This window comes from Carya illinoinensis, chromosome 5 (assembly GCF_018687715.1).
Source record: "Carya illinoinensis cultivar Pawnee chromosome 5, C.illinoinensisPawnee_v1, whole genome shotgun sequence".
NCBI classification, from domain to species: domain Eukaryota; kingdom Viridiplantae; phylum Streptophyta; class Magnoliopsida; order Fagales; family Juglandaceae; genus Carya; species Carya illinoinensis.
The window spans coordinates 28,979,286-29,001,826 of NC_056756.1; the positions used below are offsets into that span (position 1 = coordinate 28,979,286).

General features: G+C 43.4%; 1 protein-coding gene and 1 pseudogene across 1 annotated transcript; both read right to left on the reverse strand.

Moving 5' to 3' along the window:
- Window positions 1-5,638: 5,638 nt before the first annotated feature.
- Window positions 5,639-13,605, reverse strand: LOC122310243 (annotated as a pseudogene).
- Window positions 13,606-18,704: 5,099 nt separating this feature from the next.
- Window positions 18,705-20,142, reverse strand: LOC122308915 (calcium-dependent protein kinase 19-like). Its single transcript, XM_043122196.1, has one exon. It carries the CDS (start codon window positions 19,503-19,505, stop codon window positions 18,777-18,779), a length of 729 nt encoding a protein of 242 aa, XP_042978130.1. The 5' UTR covers window positions 19,506-20,142; the 3' UTR covers window positions 18,705-18,776.
- Window positions 20,143-22,541: the final 2,399 nt, after the last annotated feature.

Below are 22,541 nucleotides of genomic sequence, written 5' to 3' on the forward strand. Positions count from 1 at the left end.
AGACCAGGGAGACCAAGGAAAAATACTCAGGAGCCACGGGACAATACCTCCAGGGATGACTCCATAGCCGAAGCAATTCGGCAGATGACGGAGTTTATGCAACAGAGTGCGAGGTCTCAACAGGCAGGGCCTTGGCCACCACAAAGACCTTGGTCACCACAAGGGGGTCCTTGGCCACCATCAGGAGGGCCTTGTCCACCATCAGGAGGGCCTTATCCACCGTCAGGAGAGCCTTGTCCGCAACAAGGAGGGTATTGGCCACAACCAGGAGGTCCCTGGCCATATCAGGGAGGGCCTTGGATGTATCCAGGAGGGTCCAGTAGCATGGTGCAAGTCGGATGCACCTATGAGCGCTTCTTGGCGCATAGGACTCCACACTTCACTGGAAATGAGGATCCACTTCAGGCTGGAAAATGGATCAAAGATCTGGAGAAGACTTTTGAGGTGTGTGGGTGCACTGAGGCACAGCAAGTACTTTACGCCAGCTATCTCTTGCAAGGTATCGCTTCTGATTGGTGGGATACCAAGAGGGTGCTGTTGGAATCTGAACTGGGATCTTTCGCTGCGGTGACCTGGCAGCGTTTCAAGAAGGAGTTCAATGACCGCTTCTTTCCTGCATTGGTAAGGAAGCAAAAGGCAAGAGAGTTCTCCAATCTGGTCCAAGGGGGCGCGACAGTGGAACTGTACGCCTAGAGGTTCATAGAACTTGAGCGGTTTGCTCCTCACCTTGTCGCCACTGAGGAGATGCGAGCAGATCGTTTCCAGGAGGGGCTGCGTCATGACATACGCCGTATGGTGGTCAGCCATCGGATATCCACTTTTCAGGAGTTAGTGGATGTGGCCACCCTTATAGAGCGGGAAAATAATCTGAGTATGGGCTCCCCTCCAGGGCAAAAGAGGCGGAGTTTTTCTGGTGAAGGAAGCAGCTCGGGTTCACCTCAGAAGTTTGTTCAGCGGACCGGAACTCGACCTCAAGCATCCTCAAGTGTTCGCATAGGAGGACGTGTGCCTATTTGTGGAGCTTGTAATAGAGCTCATGAGGGCGAGTGTCGGACGAGTAGCGGACCCCAGTGTTATCGGTGCGGCCAAGTGAGACATATTGCTCAGGATTGCCCCGTCAGAGTTCAAGGAAGCCGTGGAGGTAGACACGGTGGAAGAACCAACCCGAAACAAGCAGTGCAAGCCCGGGTTTATGCTGTCACACCCGGAGAGGTGGATGATAAGGCACCAGCGACCCATGATGCTGGAGTAATCACAGGTATGGATTAATTTAATTTTTAAGTTGGATTTAATTTTTGGTGCATTTGGTTTCTTCGTTGTTTTTTTTGGATTTCATGGGTTGTGTGTTTGGTTCAGGAAGAGTCCGTTTGTATGAGTTTTATGCTTGTACTTTGTTTGATTCAGGTGCTTCACGATCGTTTGTGTCTTCCACGTTTACTCGGGTGTGTAACTTGGTCACGGAACCGTTGCCGAAGGCTATGGTAGTGGCTCTACCCGATGGTGAGATGGTGTGGTGTTCCAAGGTTGCCTTGGGATGCCCGTTAAATTTTGAGGGAAGATTCTTGGATGCTGATTTGGTGGTGTTCAAGCTGTTGGGTTTTGATATCATCCTCGGGATGGATTGGCTATACCGATATTCTGCGAGTATTAATTGCAGAAGTCGGATAATTAGCTTTCAGCTTCTAGATGGTGATTGTCTGGAATTTGTGGGGAGTAGATTAAAAGAGAAACCGATAATTATATCGGCGATTCAGGCAAGACGAGAGATTGCATGGGGAGCGGATGCATTCTTGGTGCAGATGGTGTCCACGCCGTCTGAGAAGAAGTCTTTGGCAGACATCCCAGTTGTGGAAGAATTCCCCGATGTGTTTGTGGATGACTTGCCCGGACTACCCCCTGTTCGGGAGATTGAGTTTGTTATAGACTTGGAACCTGGAGCGGCTCCTGTGCATAAAGCTCCTTATCGCATGGCACCGGCTGAATTGAAAGAGTTGAAGACTCAGTTGCAAGAACTGGTAGAGAAGGGATTTATTTAGCCTAGTACTTCGCCGTGGGGTGCACCAGTTTTATTTGTTAAGAAGAAAGATGGAACCCTCCGTATGTGCATTGACTATCGGGAATTGAATAAGGTGACCATAAAAAATAAATACCCTCTCCCGCGGATTGATGATTTGTTTGACCAGCTTCAAGGAGCAGCCGTGTTCTCTAAGATTGATCTAAGGTCGGGATACTACCAGCTGAGAATCAGAGACCGGGATGTGCCTAAAATTGCTTTCAGGTCGAGGTATGGGCATTATGAATTTAAGGTGATGCCGTTTGGGTTAGCTAATGCCCCTGCTGCCTTCATGGATTTAATGAATAGGGTGTTTCAACCTTACCTGGATTCCTTTGTGGTAGTATTTATTGATGATATACTGATTTATTCCCGAGATGTTGAAGAGCATGTGTATCATCTTAGTCTGGTACTTGAGAGATTGAGAGAACACCAGCTATACGCCAAGCTCAGCAAGTGTGAGTTCTGGTTGGAAGAAGTTAAATTTCTTGGGCATGTAATTTCCCGGGGCGGAGTGGCAGTTGATCCTAGTAAGGTAGAAGCCATATTGTCATGGCAACGCCCGACAACAGTGCTCGAGGTCAGGAGTTTCTTGGGGCTCGCCGGTTACTACCGAAGATTTGTAGAGGGTTTTGCTCGCCTATCCGGACCTCTCACAGCTTTGACTCGGAAGAATACAGAATTTGTTTGGTCAGAGAAATGTGAGAGAAGCTTCCAGGAATTGAAGAACAGGTTGACAACGGCACCAGTGTTAGCACTCCCAGAACCGCATAAGCCATTCGTAGTCTTCAGTGATGCGTCTAAGTTTGGTTTGGGTTGTGTCCTTATGCAGGAAGGACGGGTTGTAGCCTATGCATCTCGTCAGTTAAAGGACCATGAAAAGAATTATCCGACGCATGATCTAGAATTGGCTGCGATTGTCTTTGCCCTTAAGATCTGGCGGCACTTATTGTATGGGGAAGCTTGCGAGGTATTTACTGATCACAAGAACTTGAAGCATTTGTTTTCCCAGAAAAATCTGAATATGAGGCAGAGGCGATGGCTGGAGCTAATCAGTGACTATCAGTGTGAGATCAAGTACCACCCGGGGAAGGCTAATATAGTTGCTGATGCTTTGAGCCGGAAGTCTCATTTGGAAGATGAAGCCGAGCCGTCAGAATTGGAATCATTGCTTTGTGGGATGAGAAGGCTCCTTATAGAAAGTTTGCAGCAAGTAGAGATTTTGTCTTCAGTTCTTGATATTCGGGTAACTGATTTTGAAGAATTGAAAGCTCTCCAAAGAAAGGATCCGAAGCTGCTGAACATCAGGAAAAGAGTCCGAAAGTCTTGAGGGCCGTTGCACTATAGCATGGATAGTGATGGGATACTTCGGTTCCGAGATCGCAGAGTGGTCCCAAAGGACTCAGATTTCAAAGAACGGATCATGGCGGAAGCTCATGCGGCCCCGTATTCAGTTCATCCCGGCAGTACAAAGATGTATCGAGACTTGAAGAAAAATTACTGGTGGGATGGAATGAAGAAGGATGTTGCCTTATATGTGGAGAAATGCCACACGTGCCGTCAGGTGAAGGCCGAGCATCAGAGACCTGCAGGTATGCTCCAACCCCTCCCTATTCCTGAGTGGAAATGAGATGATATCACGATGGACTTCGTAGTGGGTTTGCCGAGAACGCCTAGTGGGAAGAATTCTGTTTGGGTGATTGTGGACTGGTTAACGAAGAGTGCTCATTTTCTGCCTGTTAATAACACCGACTCTTTGGGTAAGTTGACCCGTTTGTATGTCAAAGAGATAGTGCGACTACACGGCGTACCAAAGAGTATAGTGTCGGATCGAGACCCGAGGTTTACGTCACAGTTCTGGAAGAGTTTGCAGGCAGCTTTGGGTACTAAGTTGAAGTTCAGTACTGCTTATCACCCGCAGACAGACGGCCAGTCAGAGCGCACCATTCAGACCCTGGAAGACATGATGCGAGCATGTGTCCTGGAAACAACTAGTGGAGTGAACCCACTCTAATACCAATTGAAAAAACAGTGGTTCAACATAACACTACACCTAGAGGGGGGGTGAATAGGTGTAAACCAATTTTTGTGGCCCTTTGAAAATTGGTCAAACAAGCAGTTAGTAAATGAATCAAATAACACAAATAATCAACACATAATTTTGATTACGGAGTGGAAACTCATTTGAAGAACATCTTCAAAATTTAAAACCACTCTAGGTGTAAGACACCACCTCAAATCCACTATAGAAATTTTAGTTCGTTACAACCAATTTAGAGACACTCACAAAACCTTTGTAGTAGCTAAGCTTGGCTTGCAATACCATGAGTGACCCACTCGATCTCTACATGCATGTAATGCGGAACTCCGACCTTTCTATAGCTTCCCACGAGAACCTGTCGATCTCTGCATCAACAGCAGCTCCGGACTCTTCCGGCCAACAAATATGTCCACTTCAATGGACTCATGTAAGAATTGATTTTGAGTGTGTTGTGGTGAAGAAGTGTTTATCCAAGAGAGAATCAACCAAATGGGGGAGAGGTTGCTCTAAGAAGTTGTTGGAGGCCCTTAGGGTTTTTGCTCTGATTTACCACACTAGAACATAAGTTAAGTTGTTCTATTAATAGTTCCAATCAAAGGAGGCGCTTCAAAACCCTAAATTGTAAGTGATCTGGAACGAAGTATTGAGCGAAGGTCGAGCGGCACAATCTGCCTGAGTTCGCTCGAGCTCAGAGTCGAGCGAGTGTCGAGCGACACATTCTGCCTAGTTTCGCTCGAGCTCAGTGTCGAACGAGTGTAGAGCGGCCCACTCTGCTTGAGTTCGTTCGAGCTCAATGTCGAGCGAGTGTCGAGCGGCACAGTTCGCTCGAGCGCCCTGTTGAGCGAGGGTCGAGCGAAGACATCTGCTTTGACCAATAACGAGCACACTTCAAGCACGGTTCAAGCCTTTCCGCAACAATACTTGTTACAACACTATTTTACACAGGTTTTCACAAGAATTTGCCAATACGCTCATTTTTCCCTCAACACACAGCATGTGCTGTAGCTAGATGATTGCATCTTCATTACTTTGGAACTCAAGCTTCTGCTCACCCCTATGAGAAAATATCCTCTGTATAATGACCTTCAGGTTTGGAGTTTTTGAAACAGGGACAAAGAAAATATTGTCCTTATATGTGCCTATCCAAATACAATATGGTCAGAAAGCTCTGACTAAAAGCATATTTCATCTCTTTCAACATTTGCAAACAAAAATATACAAAACCCAAAACCCTATTGAGCGGAATTCCCAAACCCAATTCCAGCATAGAGTCAGAGATGAGCAAAAGCAATTTTATGAGACAATAAACCAATTATGAAGATATGACATTTGCTTTATTTTTTTTTTCCCCTTTTCCTATTGCTACTCTTCAAAGGCAGTAATTTACGAATTCCAAAGTACAATATATTGCAAAAAGAAAAAACCTAGAAAGATTGCTACAGAAGTAAAACAAAAGAATGAGCCTAGCCAACTAGAAAATGTTTTACATAATAAATTTTTTTCTTTCATATGAATTTTAATATCCACATGAAAAATAAAAAAACTCCAAGAAAATCTTTTCATTATTCATTCAAATCATTAAATCCCATGACCACATGATGGAAGATTACAACAAATCAAAAGTTACCTTCTTCAATGAAAACCGACAATCCAAAATCCGTGGCCTTCAAAAGTGCATTCTCATCCTTACTAGATAGCAAGAAATTCTCAGGCTTGAGGTCCCTATGCATCACACCCATAAAGTGGCAGATATTCACAACATTAACAATTGCCCTGCATATTGAAGCAGCAGCCCTTTCACTATAATGCCCCTTAGCAATAATCCTGTCAAAGAGCTCCCCACCAGCACATAGCTCCATAACAACATGAACTGATTGCTTATCCTCATAAGCACCCTTAAACTCGACAATATTGGGCTGCCCGCTCAAATGCTGCATAATTTGTATCTCTCTCTTTATATCCTCCTTGTCGTTCTTACTAACAAGCTTCCTCTTCGATATAGACTTGCAAGCGTATTGCCTACCTGTTGAATTCTCAGTACAAAGATAAGTGACCCCAAATTGACCTCTTCCTAATTCTTTACCAATGGTATAGTACTGCTTGACATCTTCATATGCCTTGTCAAGAATTGCATCTGGCCTGAGGACAGGTTTTGGGCTTGGAACCGGCACAGACGGATTCAACGCCTGCTGCGCTGGCAAGTGGTATGGTTGTTGGGTTGGGATTTTTGATTGGTGAACCACAGGTTCATGGGTTTTTTGGTGGTACATATCAGAACCACCTATTGATGTATAACCATTATATCTTGGCTCTGAAGTTTTGCCTTTGCTTAGGCAAGTACCCATTTTTAATAATAGCCAGATACAGAGACTGAAACTGAATTTTAAGGGAAGAGAGGAACTCCGAGGTTCGAACAGAAACTCAGTTAAAGTTTGGGAAAAATATGGAAACGGAAAAAGACCCAGATGAAGAATCGGAAAGACTCTGCAGATATACCGAATATTCAGAAGAAAAGTGGAGGAGAATTTTCGGATCGGGAATTTCAGAGCTGAGCTATAGATTGAAGATTGAGGTTTTCAAGGAAGAAGTGGCTATAAAGAAAATTTAGATGGGGATACAACGGGATGTTGAAGAAACCAAACTCTGGATTGAAAATTTTGGGAGGGTGTAATAGAACTGGATCACTGTTTCGGCTTTGAAGTCGGGGAGCCTTGAGAGATGTTTAATAAAGAAAGGATAAACCGGAACTTGGTCAACTTTGCAATCAAGTAGGGAGGTTAACTTGCAGGACTTGCAAAGTAGAACTGTAAAGAGAGAGAGAAATTACACTATAAATAAAGCCAGCAAAATGACAAAATCTATTCACAATTTTCTCCATGGTCGGAGGGGGGCAAAAAAACATTTTCTTCATAGTTTAAACTTTAGTTTCTATAGATGCCGAGTGGATACTGTTCGGAAGACCTGAGGTCCAAGGGAATGATCTTTGCAATTCATGAACTTGGAAGCATTCATCTAACGTAGTATACATACATGCATGTGGAGTACATTTCTTGTTCTCCATTTTACTTAAAATTGATATTATTTATATGGATGATGCTACTTGGACCGATGTCCCAATCAATAATCTGACTAATAAATATAATTTTATTTTATTTTTTAAAAATATTTTGTTAACATTCTTAATTTTTATTCTTTTTACAAAAAATACATAAATTCAATAATATTCAATTTTTTAATCATTAAAAAAACTTATTAACAACAGTAAACAAAATAACACTACATAGACCACCCTTATAGAGCGGGAAAATAATCTGAGTATGGGCTCCCCTCCAGGGCAAAAGAGGCGGAGTTTTTCTGGTGAAGGAAGCAGCTCGGGTTCACCTCAGAAGTTTGTTCAGCGGACCGGAACTCGACCTCAAGCATCCTCAAGTGTTCGCATAGGAGGACGTGTGCCTATTTGTGGAGCTTGTAATAGAGCTCATGAGGGCGAGTGTCGGACGAGTAGCGGACCCCAGTGTTATCGGTGCGGCCAAGTGGGACATATTGCTCAGGATTGCCCCGTCAGAGTTCAAGGAAGCCGTGGAGGTAGACACGGTGGAAGAACCAACCCGAAACAAGCAGTGCAAGCCCGGGTTTATGCTGTCACACCCGGAGAGGTGGATGATGAGGCACCAACGACCCATGATGCTAGAGTAATCACAGGTATGGATTAATTTAATTTTTAAGTTGGATTTAATTTTTGGTGCATTTGGTTTCTTCGTTGTTTTTTTTGGATTTCATGGGTTGTGTGTTTGGTTCAGGAAGAGTCCGTTTGTATGAGTTTTATGCTTGTACTTTGTTTGATTCAGGTGCTTCACGATCGTTTGTGTCTTCCACGTTTACTCGGGTGTGTAACTTGGTCACGGAACCGTTGCCGAAGGCTATGGTAGTGGCTCTACCCGATGGTGAGATGGTGTGGTGTTCCAAGGTTGCCTTGGGATGCCCGTTAAATTTTGAGGGAAGATTCTTGGATGCTGATTTGGTGGTGTTCAAGCTGTTGGGTTTTGATATCATCCTCGGGATGGATTGGCTATACCGATATTCTGCGAGTATTAATTGCAGAAGTCGGATAATTAGCTTTCAGCTTCTAGATGGTGATTGTCTGGAATTTGTGGGGAGTAGATTAAAAGAGAAACCGATAATTATATCGGCGATTCAGGCAAGACGAGAGATTGCATGGGGAGCGGATGCATTCTTGGTGCAGATGGTGTCCACGCCGTCTGAGAAGAAGTCTTTGGCAGACATCCCAGTTGTGGAAGAATTCCCCGATGTGTTTGTGGATGACTTGCCCGGACTACCCCCTGTTCGGGAGATGAAGTTTGTTATAGACTTGGAACCTGGAGCGGCTCCTGTGCATAAAGCTCCTTATCGCATGGCACAGGCTGAATTGAAAGAGTTGAAGACTCAATTGCAAGAACTGGTAGAGAAGGGATTTATTCAGCCTAGTACTTCGCCGTGGGGTGCACCAGTTTTATTTGTTAAGAAGAAAGATGGAACCCTCCGTATGTGCATTGACTATCGGGAATTGAATAAGGTGACCATCAAAAATAAATACCCTCTCCCGCGGATTGATGATTTGTTTGACCAGCTTCAAGGAGCAGCCGCGTTCTCTAAGATTGATCTAAGGTCGGGATACTACCAGCTGAGAATCAGAGACCGGGATGTGCCTAAAATTGCTTTCAGGTCGAGGTATGGGCATTATGAATTTAAGGTGATGCCGTTTGGGTTAGCTAATGCCCCTGCTGCCTTCATGGATTTAATGAATAGGGTGTTTCAACCTTACCTGGATTCCTTTGTGGTAGTATTTATTGATGATATACTGATTTATTCCCGAGATGTTGAAGAGCATGTATATCATCTTAGTCTGGTACTTGAGAGATTAAGAGAACACCAGCTATACGCCAAGCTCAGCAAGTGTGAGTTCTGGTTGGAAGAAGTTAAATTTCTTGGGCATGTAATTTCCCGGGGCGGAGTGGCAGTTGATCCTAGTAAGGTAGAAGCCATATTGTCATGGCAGCGCCCGACAACAGTGCGCGAGGTCAGGAGTTTCTTGGGGCTCGCCGGTTACTACCGAAGATTTGTAGAGGGTTTTGCTCGCCTATCCGGACCTCTCACAGCTTTGACTCGGAAGAATACAGAATTTGTTTGGTCAGAGAAATGTGAGAGAAGCTTCCAGGAATTGAAGAACAGGTTGACAACAGCACCAGTGTTAGCACTCCCAGAACTGCATAAGCCATTCGTAGTCTTCAGTGATGCGTCTAAGTTTGGTTTGGGTTGTGTCCTTATGCAGGAAGGACGGGTTGTAGCCTATGCATCTCGTCAGTTAAAGGACCATGAAAAGAATTATCCGACGCATGATCTAGAATTGGCTGCGATTGTCTTTGCCCTTAAGATCTGGCGGCACTTATTGTATGGGGAAGCTTGCGAGGTATTTACCGATCACAAGAACTTGAAGCATTTGTTTTCCCAGAAAAATCTGAATATGAGGCAGAGGCGATGGCTGGAGCTAATCAGTGTGAGATCAAGTACCACCCGGGGAAGGCTAATATAGTTGCTGATGCTTTGAGCCGGAAGTCTCATTTGGAAGATGAAGCCGAGCCGTCAGAATTGGAATCATTGCTTTGTGGGATGAGAAGGCTCCTTATAGAAAGTTCGCAGCAAGTAGAGATTTTGTCTTCAGTTCTTGATATTCGGGTAACTGATTTTGAAGAATTGAAAGCTCTCCAAAGAAAGGATCCGAAGCTGCTGAACATCAGGAAAAGAGTCCGAAAGTCTCGAGGGCCGTTGCACTATAGCATGGATAGTGATGGGATACTTCGGTTCCGAGATCGCAGAGTGGTCCCAAAGGACTCAGATTTCAAAGAACGGATCATGGCGGAAGCTCATGCGGCCCCGTATTCAGTTCATCCCGGCAGTACAAAGATGTATCGAGACTTGAAGAAAAATTACTGGTGGGATGGAATGAAGAAGGACGTTGCCTTATATGTGGAGAAATGCCACACGTGCCGTCAGGTGAAGGCCGAGCATCAGAGACCTGCAGGTATGCTCCAACCCCTCCCTATTCCTGAGTGGAAATGAGATGATATCACGATGGACTTCGTAGTGGGTTTGCCGAGAACGCCTAGTGGGAAGAATTCTGTTTGGGTGATTGTGGACTGGTTAACGAAGAGTGCTCATTTTCTGCCTGTTAATAACACCGACTCTTTGGGTAAGTTGACCCGTTTGTATGTCAAAGAGATAGTGCGACTACACGGCGTACCAAAGAGTATAGTGTCGGATCGAGACCCGAGGTTTACGTCGCAGTTCTGGAAGAGTTTGCAGGCAGCTTTGGGTACTAAGTTGAAGTTCAGTACTGCTTATCACCCGCAGACAGACGGCCAGTCAGAGCGCACCATTCAGACCCTGGAAGACATGATGCGAGCATGTGTCCTGGAAACAACTAGTGGAGTGAACCCACTCTAATACCAATTGAAAAAACAGTGGTTCAACATAACACTACACCTAGAGGGGGGGTGAATAGGTGTAAACCAATTTTTGTGGCCCTTTGAAAATTGGTCAAACAAGCAGTTAGTAAATGAATCAAATAACACAAATAATCAACACATAATTTTGATTACGGAGTGGAAACTCATTTGAAGAACATCTTCAAAATTTAAAACCACTCTGGGTGTAAGACACCACCTCAAATCCACTATAGAAATTTTAGTTCGTTACAACCAATTTAGAGACACTCACAAAACCTTTGTAGTAGCTAAGCTTGGCTTGCAATACCATGAGTGACCCACTCGATCTCTACATGCATGTAATGCGGAACTCCGACCTTTCTATAGCTTCCCACGAGAACCTGTCGATCTCTGCATCAACAGCAGCTCCGGACTCTTCCGGCCAACAAATATGTCCACTTTAATGGACTCATGTAAGAATTGATTTTGAGTGTGTTGTGGTGAAGAAGTGTTTATCCAAGAGAGAATCAACCAAATGGGGGAGAGGTTGCTCTAAGAAGTTGTTGGAGGCCCTTAGGGTTTTTGCTCTGATTTACCACACTAGAACATAAGTTAAGTTGTTCTATTAATAGTTCCAATCAAAGGAGGCGCTTCAAAACCCTAAATTGTAAGTGATCTGGAACGAAGTATTGAGCGAAGGTCGAGCGGCACAATCTGCCTGAGTTCGCTCGAGCTCAGAGTCGAGCGAGTGTCGAGCGACACATTCTGCCTAGTTTCGCTCGAGCTCAGTGTCGAACGAGTGTAGAGCGGCCCACTCTGCTTGAGTTCGTTCGAGCTCAATGTCGAGCGAGTGTCGAGCGGCACAGTTCGCTCGAGCGCCCTGTTGAGCGAGGGTCGAGCGAAGACATCTGCTTTGACCAATAACGAGCACACTTCAAGCACGGTTCAAGCCTTTCCGCAACAATACTTGTTACAACACTATTTTACACAGGTTTTCACAAGAATTTGCCAATACGCTCATTTTTCCCTCAACACACAGCATGTGCTGTAGCTAGATGATTGCATCTTCATTACTTTGGAACTCAAGCTTCTGCTCACCCCTATGAGAAAATATCCTCTGTATAATGACCTTCAGGTTTGGAGTTTTTGAAACAGGGACAAAGAAAATATTGTCCTTATATGTGCCTATCCAAATACAATATGGTCAGAAAGCTCTGACTAAAAGCATATTTCATCTCTTTCAACATTTGCAAACAAAAATATACAAAACCCAAAACCCTATTGAGCGGAATTCCCAAACCCAATTCCAGCATAGAGTCAGAGATGAGCAAAAGCAATTTTATGAGACAATAAACCAATTATGAAGATATGACATTTGCTTTATTTTTTTTTTCCCCTTTTCCTATTGCTACTCTTCAAAGGCAGTAATTTACGAATTCCAAAGTACAATATATTGCAAAAAGAAAAAACCTAGAAAGATTGCTACAGAAGTAAAACAAAAGAATGAGCCTAGCCAACTAGAAAATGTTTTACATAATAAATTTTTTTCTTTCATATGAATTTTAATATCCACATGAAAAATAAAAAAACTCCAAGAAAATCTTTTCATTATTCATTCAAATCATTAAATCCCATGACCACATGATGGAAGATTACAACAAATCAAAAGTTACCTTCTTCAATGAAAACCGACAATCCAAAATCCGTGGCCTTCAAAAGTGCATTCTCATCCTTACTAGATAGCAAGAAATTCTCAGGCTTGAGGTCCCTATGCATCACACCCATAAAGTGGCAGATATTCACAACATTAACAATTGCCCTGCATATTGAAGCAGCAGCCCTTTCACTATAATGCCCCTTAGCAATAATCCTGTCAAAGAGCTCCCCACCAGCACATAGCTCCATAACAACATGAACTGATTGCTTATCCTCATAAGCACCCTTAAACTCGACAATATTGGGCTGCCCGCTCAAATGCTGCATAATTTGTATCTCTCTCTTTATATCCTCCTTGTCGTTCTTACTAACAAGCTTCCTCTTCGATATAGACTTGCAAGCGTATTGCCTACCTGTTGAATTCTCAGTACAAAGATAAGTGACCCCAAATTGACCTCTTCCTAATTCTTTACCAATGGTATAGTACTGCTTGACATCTTCATATGCCTTGTCAAGAATTGCATCTGGCCTGAGGACAGGTTTTGGGCTTGGAACCGGCACAGACGGATTCAACGCCTGCTGCGCTGGCAAGTGGTATGGTTGTTGGGTTGGGATTTTTGATTGGTGAACCACAGGTTCATGGGTTTTTTGGTGGTACATATCAGAACCACCTATTGATGTATAACCATTATATCTTGGCTCTGAAGTTTTGCCTTTGCTTAGGCAAGTACCCATTTTTAATAATAGCCAGATACAGAGACTGAAACTGAATTTTAAGGGAAGAGAGGAACTCCGAGGTTCGAACAGAAACTCAGTTAAAGTTTGGGAAAAATATGGAAACGGAAAAAGACCCAGATGAAGAATCGGAAAGACTCTGCAGATATACCGAATATTCAGAAGAAAAGTGGAGGAGAATTTTCGGATCGGGAATTTCAGAGCTGAGCTATAGATTGAAGATTGAGGTTTTCAAGGAAGAAGTGGCTATAAAGAAAATTTAGATGGGGATACAACGGGATGTTGAAGAAACCAAACTCTGGATTGAAAATTTTGGGAGGGTGTAATAGAACTGGATCACTGTTTCGGCTTTGAAGTCGGGGAGCCTTGAGAGATGTTTAATAAAGAAAGGATAAACCGGAACTTGGTCAACTTTGCAATCAAGTAGGGAGGTTAACTTGCAGGACTTGCAAAGTAGAACTGTAAAGAGAGAGAGAAATTACACTATAAATAAAGCCAGCAAAATGACAAAATCTATTCACAATTTTCTCCATGGTCGGAGGGGGGCAAAAAAACATTTTCTTCATAGTTTAAACTTTAGTTTCTATAGATGCCGAGTGGATACTGTTCGGAAGACCTGAGGTCCAAGGAAATGATCTTTGCAATTCATGAACTTGGAAGCATTCATCTAACGTAGTATACATACATGCATGTGGAGTACATTTCTTGTTCTCCATTTTACTTAAAATTGATATTATTTATATGGATGATGCTACTTGGACCGATGTCCCAATCAATAATCTGACTAATAAATATAATTTTATTTTATTTTTTAAAAATATTTTGTTAACATTCTTAATTTTTATTCTTTTTACAAAAAATACATAAATTCAATAATATTCAATTTTTTAATCATTAAAAAAACTTATTAACAACAGTAAACAAAATAACACTACATAGACCACCCTTATAGAGCGGGAAAATAATCTGAGTATGGGCTCCCCTCCAGGGCAAAAGAGGCGGAGTTTTTCTGGTGAAGGAAGCAGCTCGGGTTCACCTCAGAAGTTTGTTCAGCGGACCGGAACTCGACCTCAAGCATCCTCAAGTGTTCGCATAGGAGGACGTGTGCCTATTTGTGGAGCTTGTAATAGAGCTCATGAGGGCGAGTGTCGGACGAGTAGCGGACCCCAGTGTTATCGGTGCGGCCAAGTGGGACATATTGCTCAGGATTGCCCCGTCAGAGTTCAAGGAAGCCGTGGAGGTAGACACGGTGGAAGAACCAACCCGAAACAAGCAGTGCAAGCCCGGGTTTATGCTGTCACACCCGGAGAGGTGGATGATGAGGCACCAACGACCCATGATGCTAGAGTAATCACAGGTATGGATTAATTTAATTTTTAAGTTGGATTTAATTTTTGGTGCATTTGGTTTCTTCGTTGTTTTTTTTGGATTTCATGGGTTGTGTGTTTGGTTCAGGAAGAGTCCGTTTGTATGAGTTTTATGCTTGTACTTTGTTTGATTCAGGTGCTTCACGATCGTTTGTGTCTTCCACGTTTACTCGGGTGTGTAACTTGGTCACGGAACCGTTGCCGAAGGCTATGGTAGTGGCTCTACCCGATGGTGAGATGGTGTGGTGTTCCAAGGTTGCCTTGGGATGCCCGTTAAATTTTGAGGGAAGATTCTTGGATGCTGATTTAGTGGTGTTCAAGCTGTTGGGTTTTGATATCATCCTCGGGATGGATTGGCTATACCGATATTCTGCGAGTATTAATTGCAGAAGTCGGATAATTAGCTTTCAGCTTCTAGATGGTGATTGTCTGGAATTTGTGGGGAGTAGATTAAAAGAGAAACCGATAATTATATCGGCGATTCAGGCAAGACGAGAGATTGCATGGGGAGCGGATGCATTCTTGGTGCAGATGGTGTCCACGCCGTCTGAGAAGAAGTCTTTGGCAGACATCCCAGTTGTGGAAGAATTCCCCGATGTGTTTGTGGATGACTTGCCCGGACTACCCCCTGTTCGGGAGATGAAGTTTGTTATAGACTTGGAACCTGGAGCGGCTCCTGTGCATAAAGCTCCTTATCGCATGGCACAGGCTGAATTGAAAGAGTTGAAGACTCAATTGCAAGAACTGGTAGAGAAGGGATTTATTCAGCCTAGTACTTCGCCGTGGGGTGCACCAGTTTTATTTGTTAAGAAGAAAGATGGAACCCTCCGTATGTGCATTGACTATCGGGAATTGAATAAGGTGACCATCAAAAATAAATACCCTCTCCCGCGGATTGATGATTTGTTTGACCAGCTTCAAGGAGCAGCCGTGTTCTCTAAGATTGATCTAAGGTCGGGATACTACCAGCTGAGAATCAGAGACCGGGATGTGCCTAAAATTGCTTTCAGGTCGAGGTATGGGCATTATGAATTTAAGGTGATGCCGTTTGGGTTAGCTAATGCCCCTGCTGCCTTCATGGATTTAATGAATAGGGTGTTTCAACCTTACCTGGATTCCTTTGTGGTAGTATTTATTGATGATATACTGATTTATTCCCGAGATGTTGAAGAGCATGTGTATCATCTTAGTCTGGTACTTGAGAGATTGAGAGAACACCAGCTATACGCCAAGCTCAGCAAGTGTGAGTTCTGGTTGGAAGAAGTTAAATTTCTTGGGCATGTAATTTCCCGGGGCGGAGTGGCAGTTGATCCTAGTAAGGTAGAAGCCATATTGTCATGGCAGCGCCCGACAACAGTGCTCGAGGTCAGGAGTTTCTTGGGGCTCGCCGGTTACTACCGAAGATTTGTAGAGGGTTTTGCTCGCCTATCCGGACCTCTCACAGCTTTGACTCGGAAGAATACAGAATTTGTTTGGTCAGAGAAATGTGAGAGAAGCTTCCAGGAATTGAAGAACAGGTTGACAACGGCACCAGTGTTAGCACTCCCAGAACCGCATAAGCCATTCGTAGTCTTCAGTGATGCGTCTAAGTTTGGTTTGGGTTGTGTCCTTATGCAGGAAGGACGGGTTGTAGCCTATGCATCTCGTCAGTTAAAGGACCATGAAAAGAATTATCCGACGCATGATCTAGAATTGGCTGCGATTGTCTTTGCCCTTAAGATCTGGCGGCACTTATTGTATGGGGAAGCTTGCGAGGTATTTACTGATCACAAGAACTTGAAGCATTTGTTTTCCCAGAAAAATCTGAATATGAGGCAGAGGCGATGGCTGGAGCTAATCAGTGACTATCAGTGTGAGATCAAGTACCACCCGGGGAAGGCTAATATAGTTGCTGATGCTTTGAGCCGGAAGTCTCATTTGGAAGATGAAGCCGAGCCGTCAGAATTGGAATCATTGCTTTGTGGGATGAGAAGGCTCCTTATAGAAAGTTCGCAGCAAGTAGAGATTTTGTCTTCAGTTCTTGATATTCGGGTAACTGATTTTGAAGAATTGAAAGCTCTCCAAAGAAAGGATCCGAAGCTGCTGAACATCAGGAAAAGAGTCCGAAAGTCTTGAGGGCCGTTGCACTATAGCATGGATAGTGATGGGATACTTCGGTTCCGAGATCGCAGAGTGGTCCCAAAGGACTCAGATTTCAAAGAACGGATCATGGCGGAAGCTCATGCGGCCCCGTATTCAGTTCATCCCGGCAGTACAAAGATGTATCGAGACTTGAAGAAAAATTACTGGTGGGATGGAATGAAGAAGGATGTTGCCTTATATGTGGAGAAATGCCACACGTGCCGTCAGGTGAAGGCCGAGCATCAGAGACCTGCAGGTATGCTCCAACCCCTCCCTATTCCTGAGTGGAAATGAGATGATATCACGATGGACTTCGTAGTGGGTTTGCCGAGAACGCCTAGTGGGAAGAATTCTGTTTGGGTGATTGTGGACTGGTTAACGAAGAGTGCTCATTTTCTGCCTGTTAATAACACCGACTCTTTGGGTAAGTTGACCCGTTTGTATGTCAAAGAGATAGTGCGACTACACGGCGTACCAAAGAGTATAGTGTCGGATCGAGACCCGAGGTTTACGTCGCAGTTCTGGAAGAGTTTGCAGGCAGCTTTGGGTACTAAGTTGAAGTTCAGTACTGCTTATCACCCGCAGACAGACGGCCAGTCAGAGCGCACCATTCAGACCCTGGAAGACATGATGCGAGCATGTGTCCTGGAAACAACTAGTGGAGTGAACCCACTCTAATACCAATTGAAAAAACAGTGGTTCAACATAACACTACACCTAGAGGGGGGGTGAATAGGTGTAAACCAATTTTTGTGGCCCTTTGAAAATTGGTCAAACAAGCAGTTAGTAAATGAATCAAATAACACAAATAATCAACACATAATTTTGATTACGGAGTGGAAACTCATTTGAAGAACATCTTCAAAATTTAAAACCACTCTGGGTGTAAGACACCACCTCAAATCCACTATAGAAATTTTAGTTCGTTACAACCAATTTAGAGACACTCACAAAACCTTTGTAGTAGCTAAGCTTGGCTTGCAATACCATGAGTGACCCACTCGATCTCTACATGCATGTAATGCGGAACTCCGACCTTTCTATAGCTTCCCACGAGAACCTGTCGATCTCTGCATCAACAGCAGCTCCGGACTCTTCCGGCCAACAAATATGTCCACTTCAATGGACTCATGTAAGAATTGATTTTGAGTGTGTTGTGGTGAAGAAGTGTTTATCCAAGAGAGAATCAACCAAATGGGGGAGAGGTTGCTCTAAGAAGTTGTTGGAGGCCCTTAGGGTTTTTGCTCTGATTTACCACACTAGAACATAAGTTAAGTTGTTCTATTAATAGTTCCAATCAAAGGAGGCGCTTCAAAACCCTAAATTGTAAGTGATCTGGAACGAAGTATTGAGCGAAGGTCGAGCGGCACAATCTGCCTGAGTTCGCTCGAGCTCAGAGTCGAGCGAGTGTCGAGCGACACATTCTGCCTAGTTTCGCTCGAGCTCAGTGTCGAACGAGTGTAGAGCGGCCCACTCTGCTTGAGTTCGTTCGAGCTCAATGTCGAGCGAGTGTCGAGCGGCACAGTTCGCTCGAGCGCCCTGTTGAGCGAGGGTCGAGCGAAGACATCTGCTTTGACCAATAACGAGCACACTTCAAGCACGGTTCAAGCCTTTCCGCAACAATACTTGTTACAACACTATTTTACACAGGTTTTCACAAGAATTTGCCAATACGCTCATTTTTCCCTCAACACACAGCATGTGCTGTAGCTAGATGATTGCATCTTCATTACTTTGGAACTCAAGCTTCTGCTCACCCCTATGAGAAAATATCCTCTGTATAATGACCTTCAGGTTTGGAGTTTTTGAAACAGGGACAAAGAAAATATTGTCCTTATATGTGCCTATCCAAATACAATATGGTCAGAAAGCTCTGACTAAAAGCATATTTCATCTCTTTCAACATTTGCAAACAAAAATATACAAAACCCAAAACCCTATTGAGCGGAATTCCCAAACCCAATTCCAGCATAGAGTCAGAGATGAGCAAAAGCAATTTTATGAGACAATAAACCAATTATGAAGATATGACATTTGCTTTATTTTTTTTTTCCCCTTTTCCTATTGCTACTCTTCAAAGGCAGTAATTTACGAATTCCAAAGTACAATATATTGCAAAAAGAAAAAACCTAGAAAGATTGCTACAGAAGTAAAACAAAAGAATGAGCCTAGCCAACTAGAAAATGTTTTACATAATAAATTTTTTTCTTTCATATGAATTTTAATATCCACATGAAAAATAAAAAAACTCCAAGAAAATCTTTTCATTATTCATTCAAATCATTAAATCCCATGACCACATGATGGAAGATTACAACAAATCAAAAGTTACCTTCTTCAATGAAAACCGACAATCCAAAATCCGTGGCCTTCAAAAGTGCATTCTCATCCTTACTAGATAGCAAGAAATTCTCAGGCTTGAGGTCCCTATGCATCACACCCATAAAGTGGCAGATATTCACAACATTAACAATTGCCCTGCATATTGAAGCAGCAGCCCTTTCACTATAATGCCCCTTAGCAATAATCCTGTCAAAGAGCTCCCCACCAGCACATAGCTCCATAACAACATGAACTGATTGCTTATCCTCATAAGCACCCTTAAACTCGACAATATTGGGCTGCCCGCTCAAATGCTGCATAATTTGTATCTCTCTCTTTATATCCTCCTTGTCGTTCTTACTAACAAGCTTCCTCTTCGATATAGACTTGCAAGCGTATTGCCTACCTGTTGAATTCTCAGTACAAAGATAAGTGACCCCAAATTGACCTCTTCCTAATTCTTTACCAATGGTATAGTACTGCTTGACATCTTCATATGCCTTGTCAAGAATTGCATCTGGCCTGAGGACAGGTTTTGGGCTTGGAACCGGCACAGACGGATTCAACGCCTGCTGCGCTGGCAAGTGGTATGGTTGTTGGGTTGGGATTTTTGATTGGTGAACCACAGGTTCATGGGTTTTTTGGTGGTACATATCAGAACCACCTATTGATGTATAACCATTATATCTTGGCTCTGAAGTTTTGCCTTTGCTTAGGCAAGTACCCATTTTTAATAATAGCCAGATACAGAGACTGAAACTGAATTTTAAGGGAAGAGAGGAACTCCGAGGTTCGAACAGAAACTCAGTTAAAGTTTGGGAAAAATATGGAAACGGAAAAAGACCCAGATGAAGAATCGGAAAGACTCTGCAGATATACCGAATATTCAGAAGAAAAGTGGAGGAGAATTTTCGGATCGGGAATTTCAGAGCTGAGCTATAGATTGAAGATTGAGGTTTTCAAGGAAGAAGTGGCTATAAAGAAAATTTAGATGGGGATACAACGGGATGTTGAAGAAACCAAACTCTGGATTGAAAATTTTGGGAGGGTGTAATAGAACTGGATCACTGTTTCGGCTTTGAAGTCGGGGAGCCTTGAGAGATGTTTAATAAAGAAAGGATAAACCGGAACTTGGTCAACTTTGCAATCAAGTAGGGAGGTTAACTTGCAGGACTTGCAAAGTAGAACTGTAAAGAGAGAGAGAAATTACACTATAAATAAAGCCAGCAAAATGACAAAATCTATTCACAATTTTCTCCATGGTCGGAGGGGGGCAAAAAAACATTTTCTTCATAGTTTAAACTTTAGTTTCTATAGATGCCGAGTGGATACTGTTCGGAAGACCTGAGGTCCAAGGAAATGATCTTTGCAATTCATGAACTTGGAAGCATTCATCTAACGTAGTATACATACATGCATGTGGAGTACATTTCTTGTTCTCCATTTTACTTAAAATTGATATTATTTATATGGATGATGCTACTTGGACCGATGTCCCAATCAATAATCTGACTAATAAATATAATTTTATTTTATTTTTTAAAAATATTTTGTTAACATTCTTAATTTTTATTCTTTTTACAAAAAATACATAAATTCAATAATATTCAATTTTTTAATCATTAAAAAAACTTATTAACAACAGTAAACAAAATAACACTACATAGACCACCCTTATAGAGCGGGAAAATAATCTGAGTATGGGCTCCCCTCCAGGGCAAAAGAGGCGGAGTTTTTCTGGTGAAGGAAGCAGCTCGGGTTCACCTCAGAAGTTTGTTCAGCGGACCGGAACTCGACCTCAAGCATCCTCAAGTGTTCGCATAGGAGGACGTGTGCCTATTTGTGGAGCTTGTAATAGAGCTCATGAGGGCGAGTGTCGGACGAGTAGCGGACCCCAGTGTTATCGGTGCGGCCAAGTGGGACATATTGCTCAGGATTGCCCCGTCAGAGTTCAAGGAAGCCGTGGAGGTAGACACGGTGGAAGAACCAACCCGAAACAAGCAGTGCAAGCCCGGGTTTATGCTGTCACACCCGGAGAGGTGGATGATGAGGCACCAACGACCCATGATGCTAGAGTAATCACAGGTATGGATTAATTTAATTTTTAAGTTGGATTTAATTTTTGGTGCATTTGGTTTCTTCGTTGTTTTTTTTGGATTTCATGGGTTGTGTGTTTGGTTCAGGAAGAGTCCGTTTGTATGAGTTTTATGCTTGTACTTTGTTTGATTCAGGTGCTTCACGATCGTTTGTGTCTTCCACGTTTACTCGGGTGTGTAACTTGGTCACGGAACCGTTGCCGAAGGCTATGGTAGTGGCTCTACCCGATGGTGAGATGGTGTGGTGTTCCAAGGTTGCCTTGGGATGCCCGTTAAATTTTGAGGGAAGATTCTTGGATGCTGATTTGGTGGTGTTCAAGCTGTTGGGTTTTGATATCATCCTCGGGATGGATTGGCTATACCGATATTCTGCGAGTATTAATTGCAGAAGTCGGATAATTAGCTTTCAGCTTCTAGATGGTGATTGTCTGGAATTTGTGGGGAGTAGATTAAAAGAGAAACCGATAATTATATCGGCGATTCAGGCAAGACGAGAGATTGCATGGGGAGCGGATGCATTCTTGGTGCAGATGGTGTCCACGCCGTCTGAGAAGAAGTCTTTGGCAGACATCCCAGTTGTGGAAGAATTCCCCGATGTGTTTGTGGATGACTTGCCCGGACTACCCCCTGTTCGGGAGATGAAGTTTGTTATAGACTTGGAACCTGGAGCGGCTCCTGTGCATAAAGCTCCTTATCGCATGGCACAGGCTGAATTGAAAGAGTTGAAGACTCAATTGCAAGAACTGGTAGAGAAGGGATTTATTCAGCCTAGTACTTCGCCGTGGGGTGCACCAGTTTTATTTGTTAAGAAGAAAGATGGAACCCTCCGTATGTGCATTGACTATCGGGAATTGAATAAGGTGACCATCAAAAATAAATACCCTCTCCTGCGGATTGATGATTTGTTTGACCAGCTTCAAGGAGCAGCCGTGTTCTCTAAGATTGATCTAAGGTCGGGATACTACCAGCTGAGAATCAGAGACCGGGATGTGCCTAAAATTGCTTTCAGGTCGAGGTATGGGCATTATGAATTTAAGGTGATGCCGTTTGGGTTAGCTAATGCCCCTGCTGCCTTCATGGATTTAATGAATAGGGTGTTTCAACCTTACCTGGATTCCTTTGTGGTAGTATTTATTGATGATATACTGATTTATTCCCGAGATGTTGAAGAGCATGTATATCATCTTAGTCTGGTACTTGAGAGATTAAGAGAACACCAGCTATACGCCAAGCTCAGCAAGTGTGAGTTCTGGTTGGAAGAAGTTAAATTTCTTGGGCATGTAATTTCCCGGGGCGGAGTGGCAGTTGATCCTAGTAAGGTAGAAGCCATATTGTCATGGCAGCGCCCGACAACAGTGCGCGAGGTCAGGAGTTTCTTGGGGCTCGCCGGTTACTACCGAAGATTTGTAGAGGGTTTTGCTCGCCTATCCGGACCTCTCACAGCTTTGACTCGGAAGAATACAGAATTTGTTTGGTCAGAGAAATGTGAGAGAAGCTTCCAGGAATTGAAGAACAGGTTGACAACAGCACCAGTGTTAGCACTCCCAGAACTGCATAAGCCATTCGTAGTCTTCAGTGATGCGTCTAAGTTTGGTTTGGGTTGTGTCCTTATGCAGGAAGGACGGGTTGTAGCCTATGCATCTCGTCAGTTAAAGGACCATGAAAAGA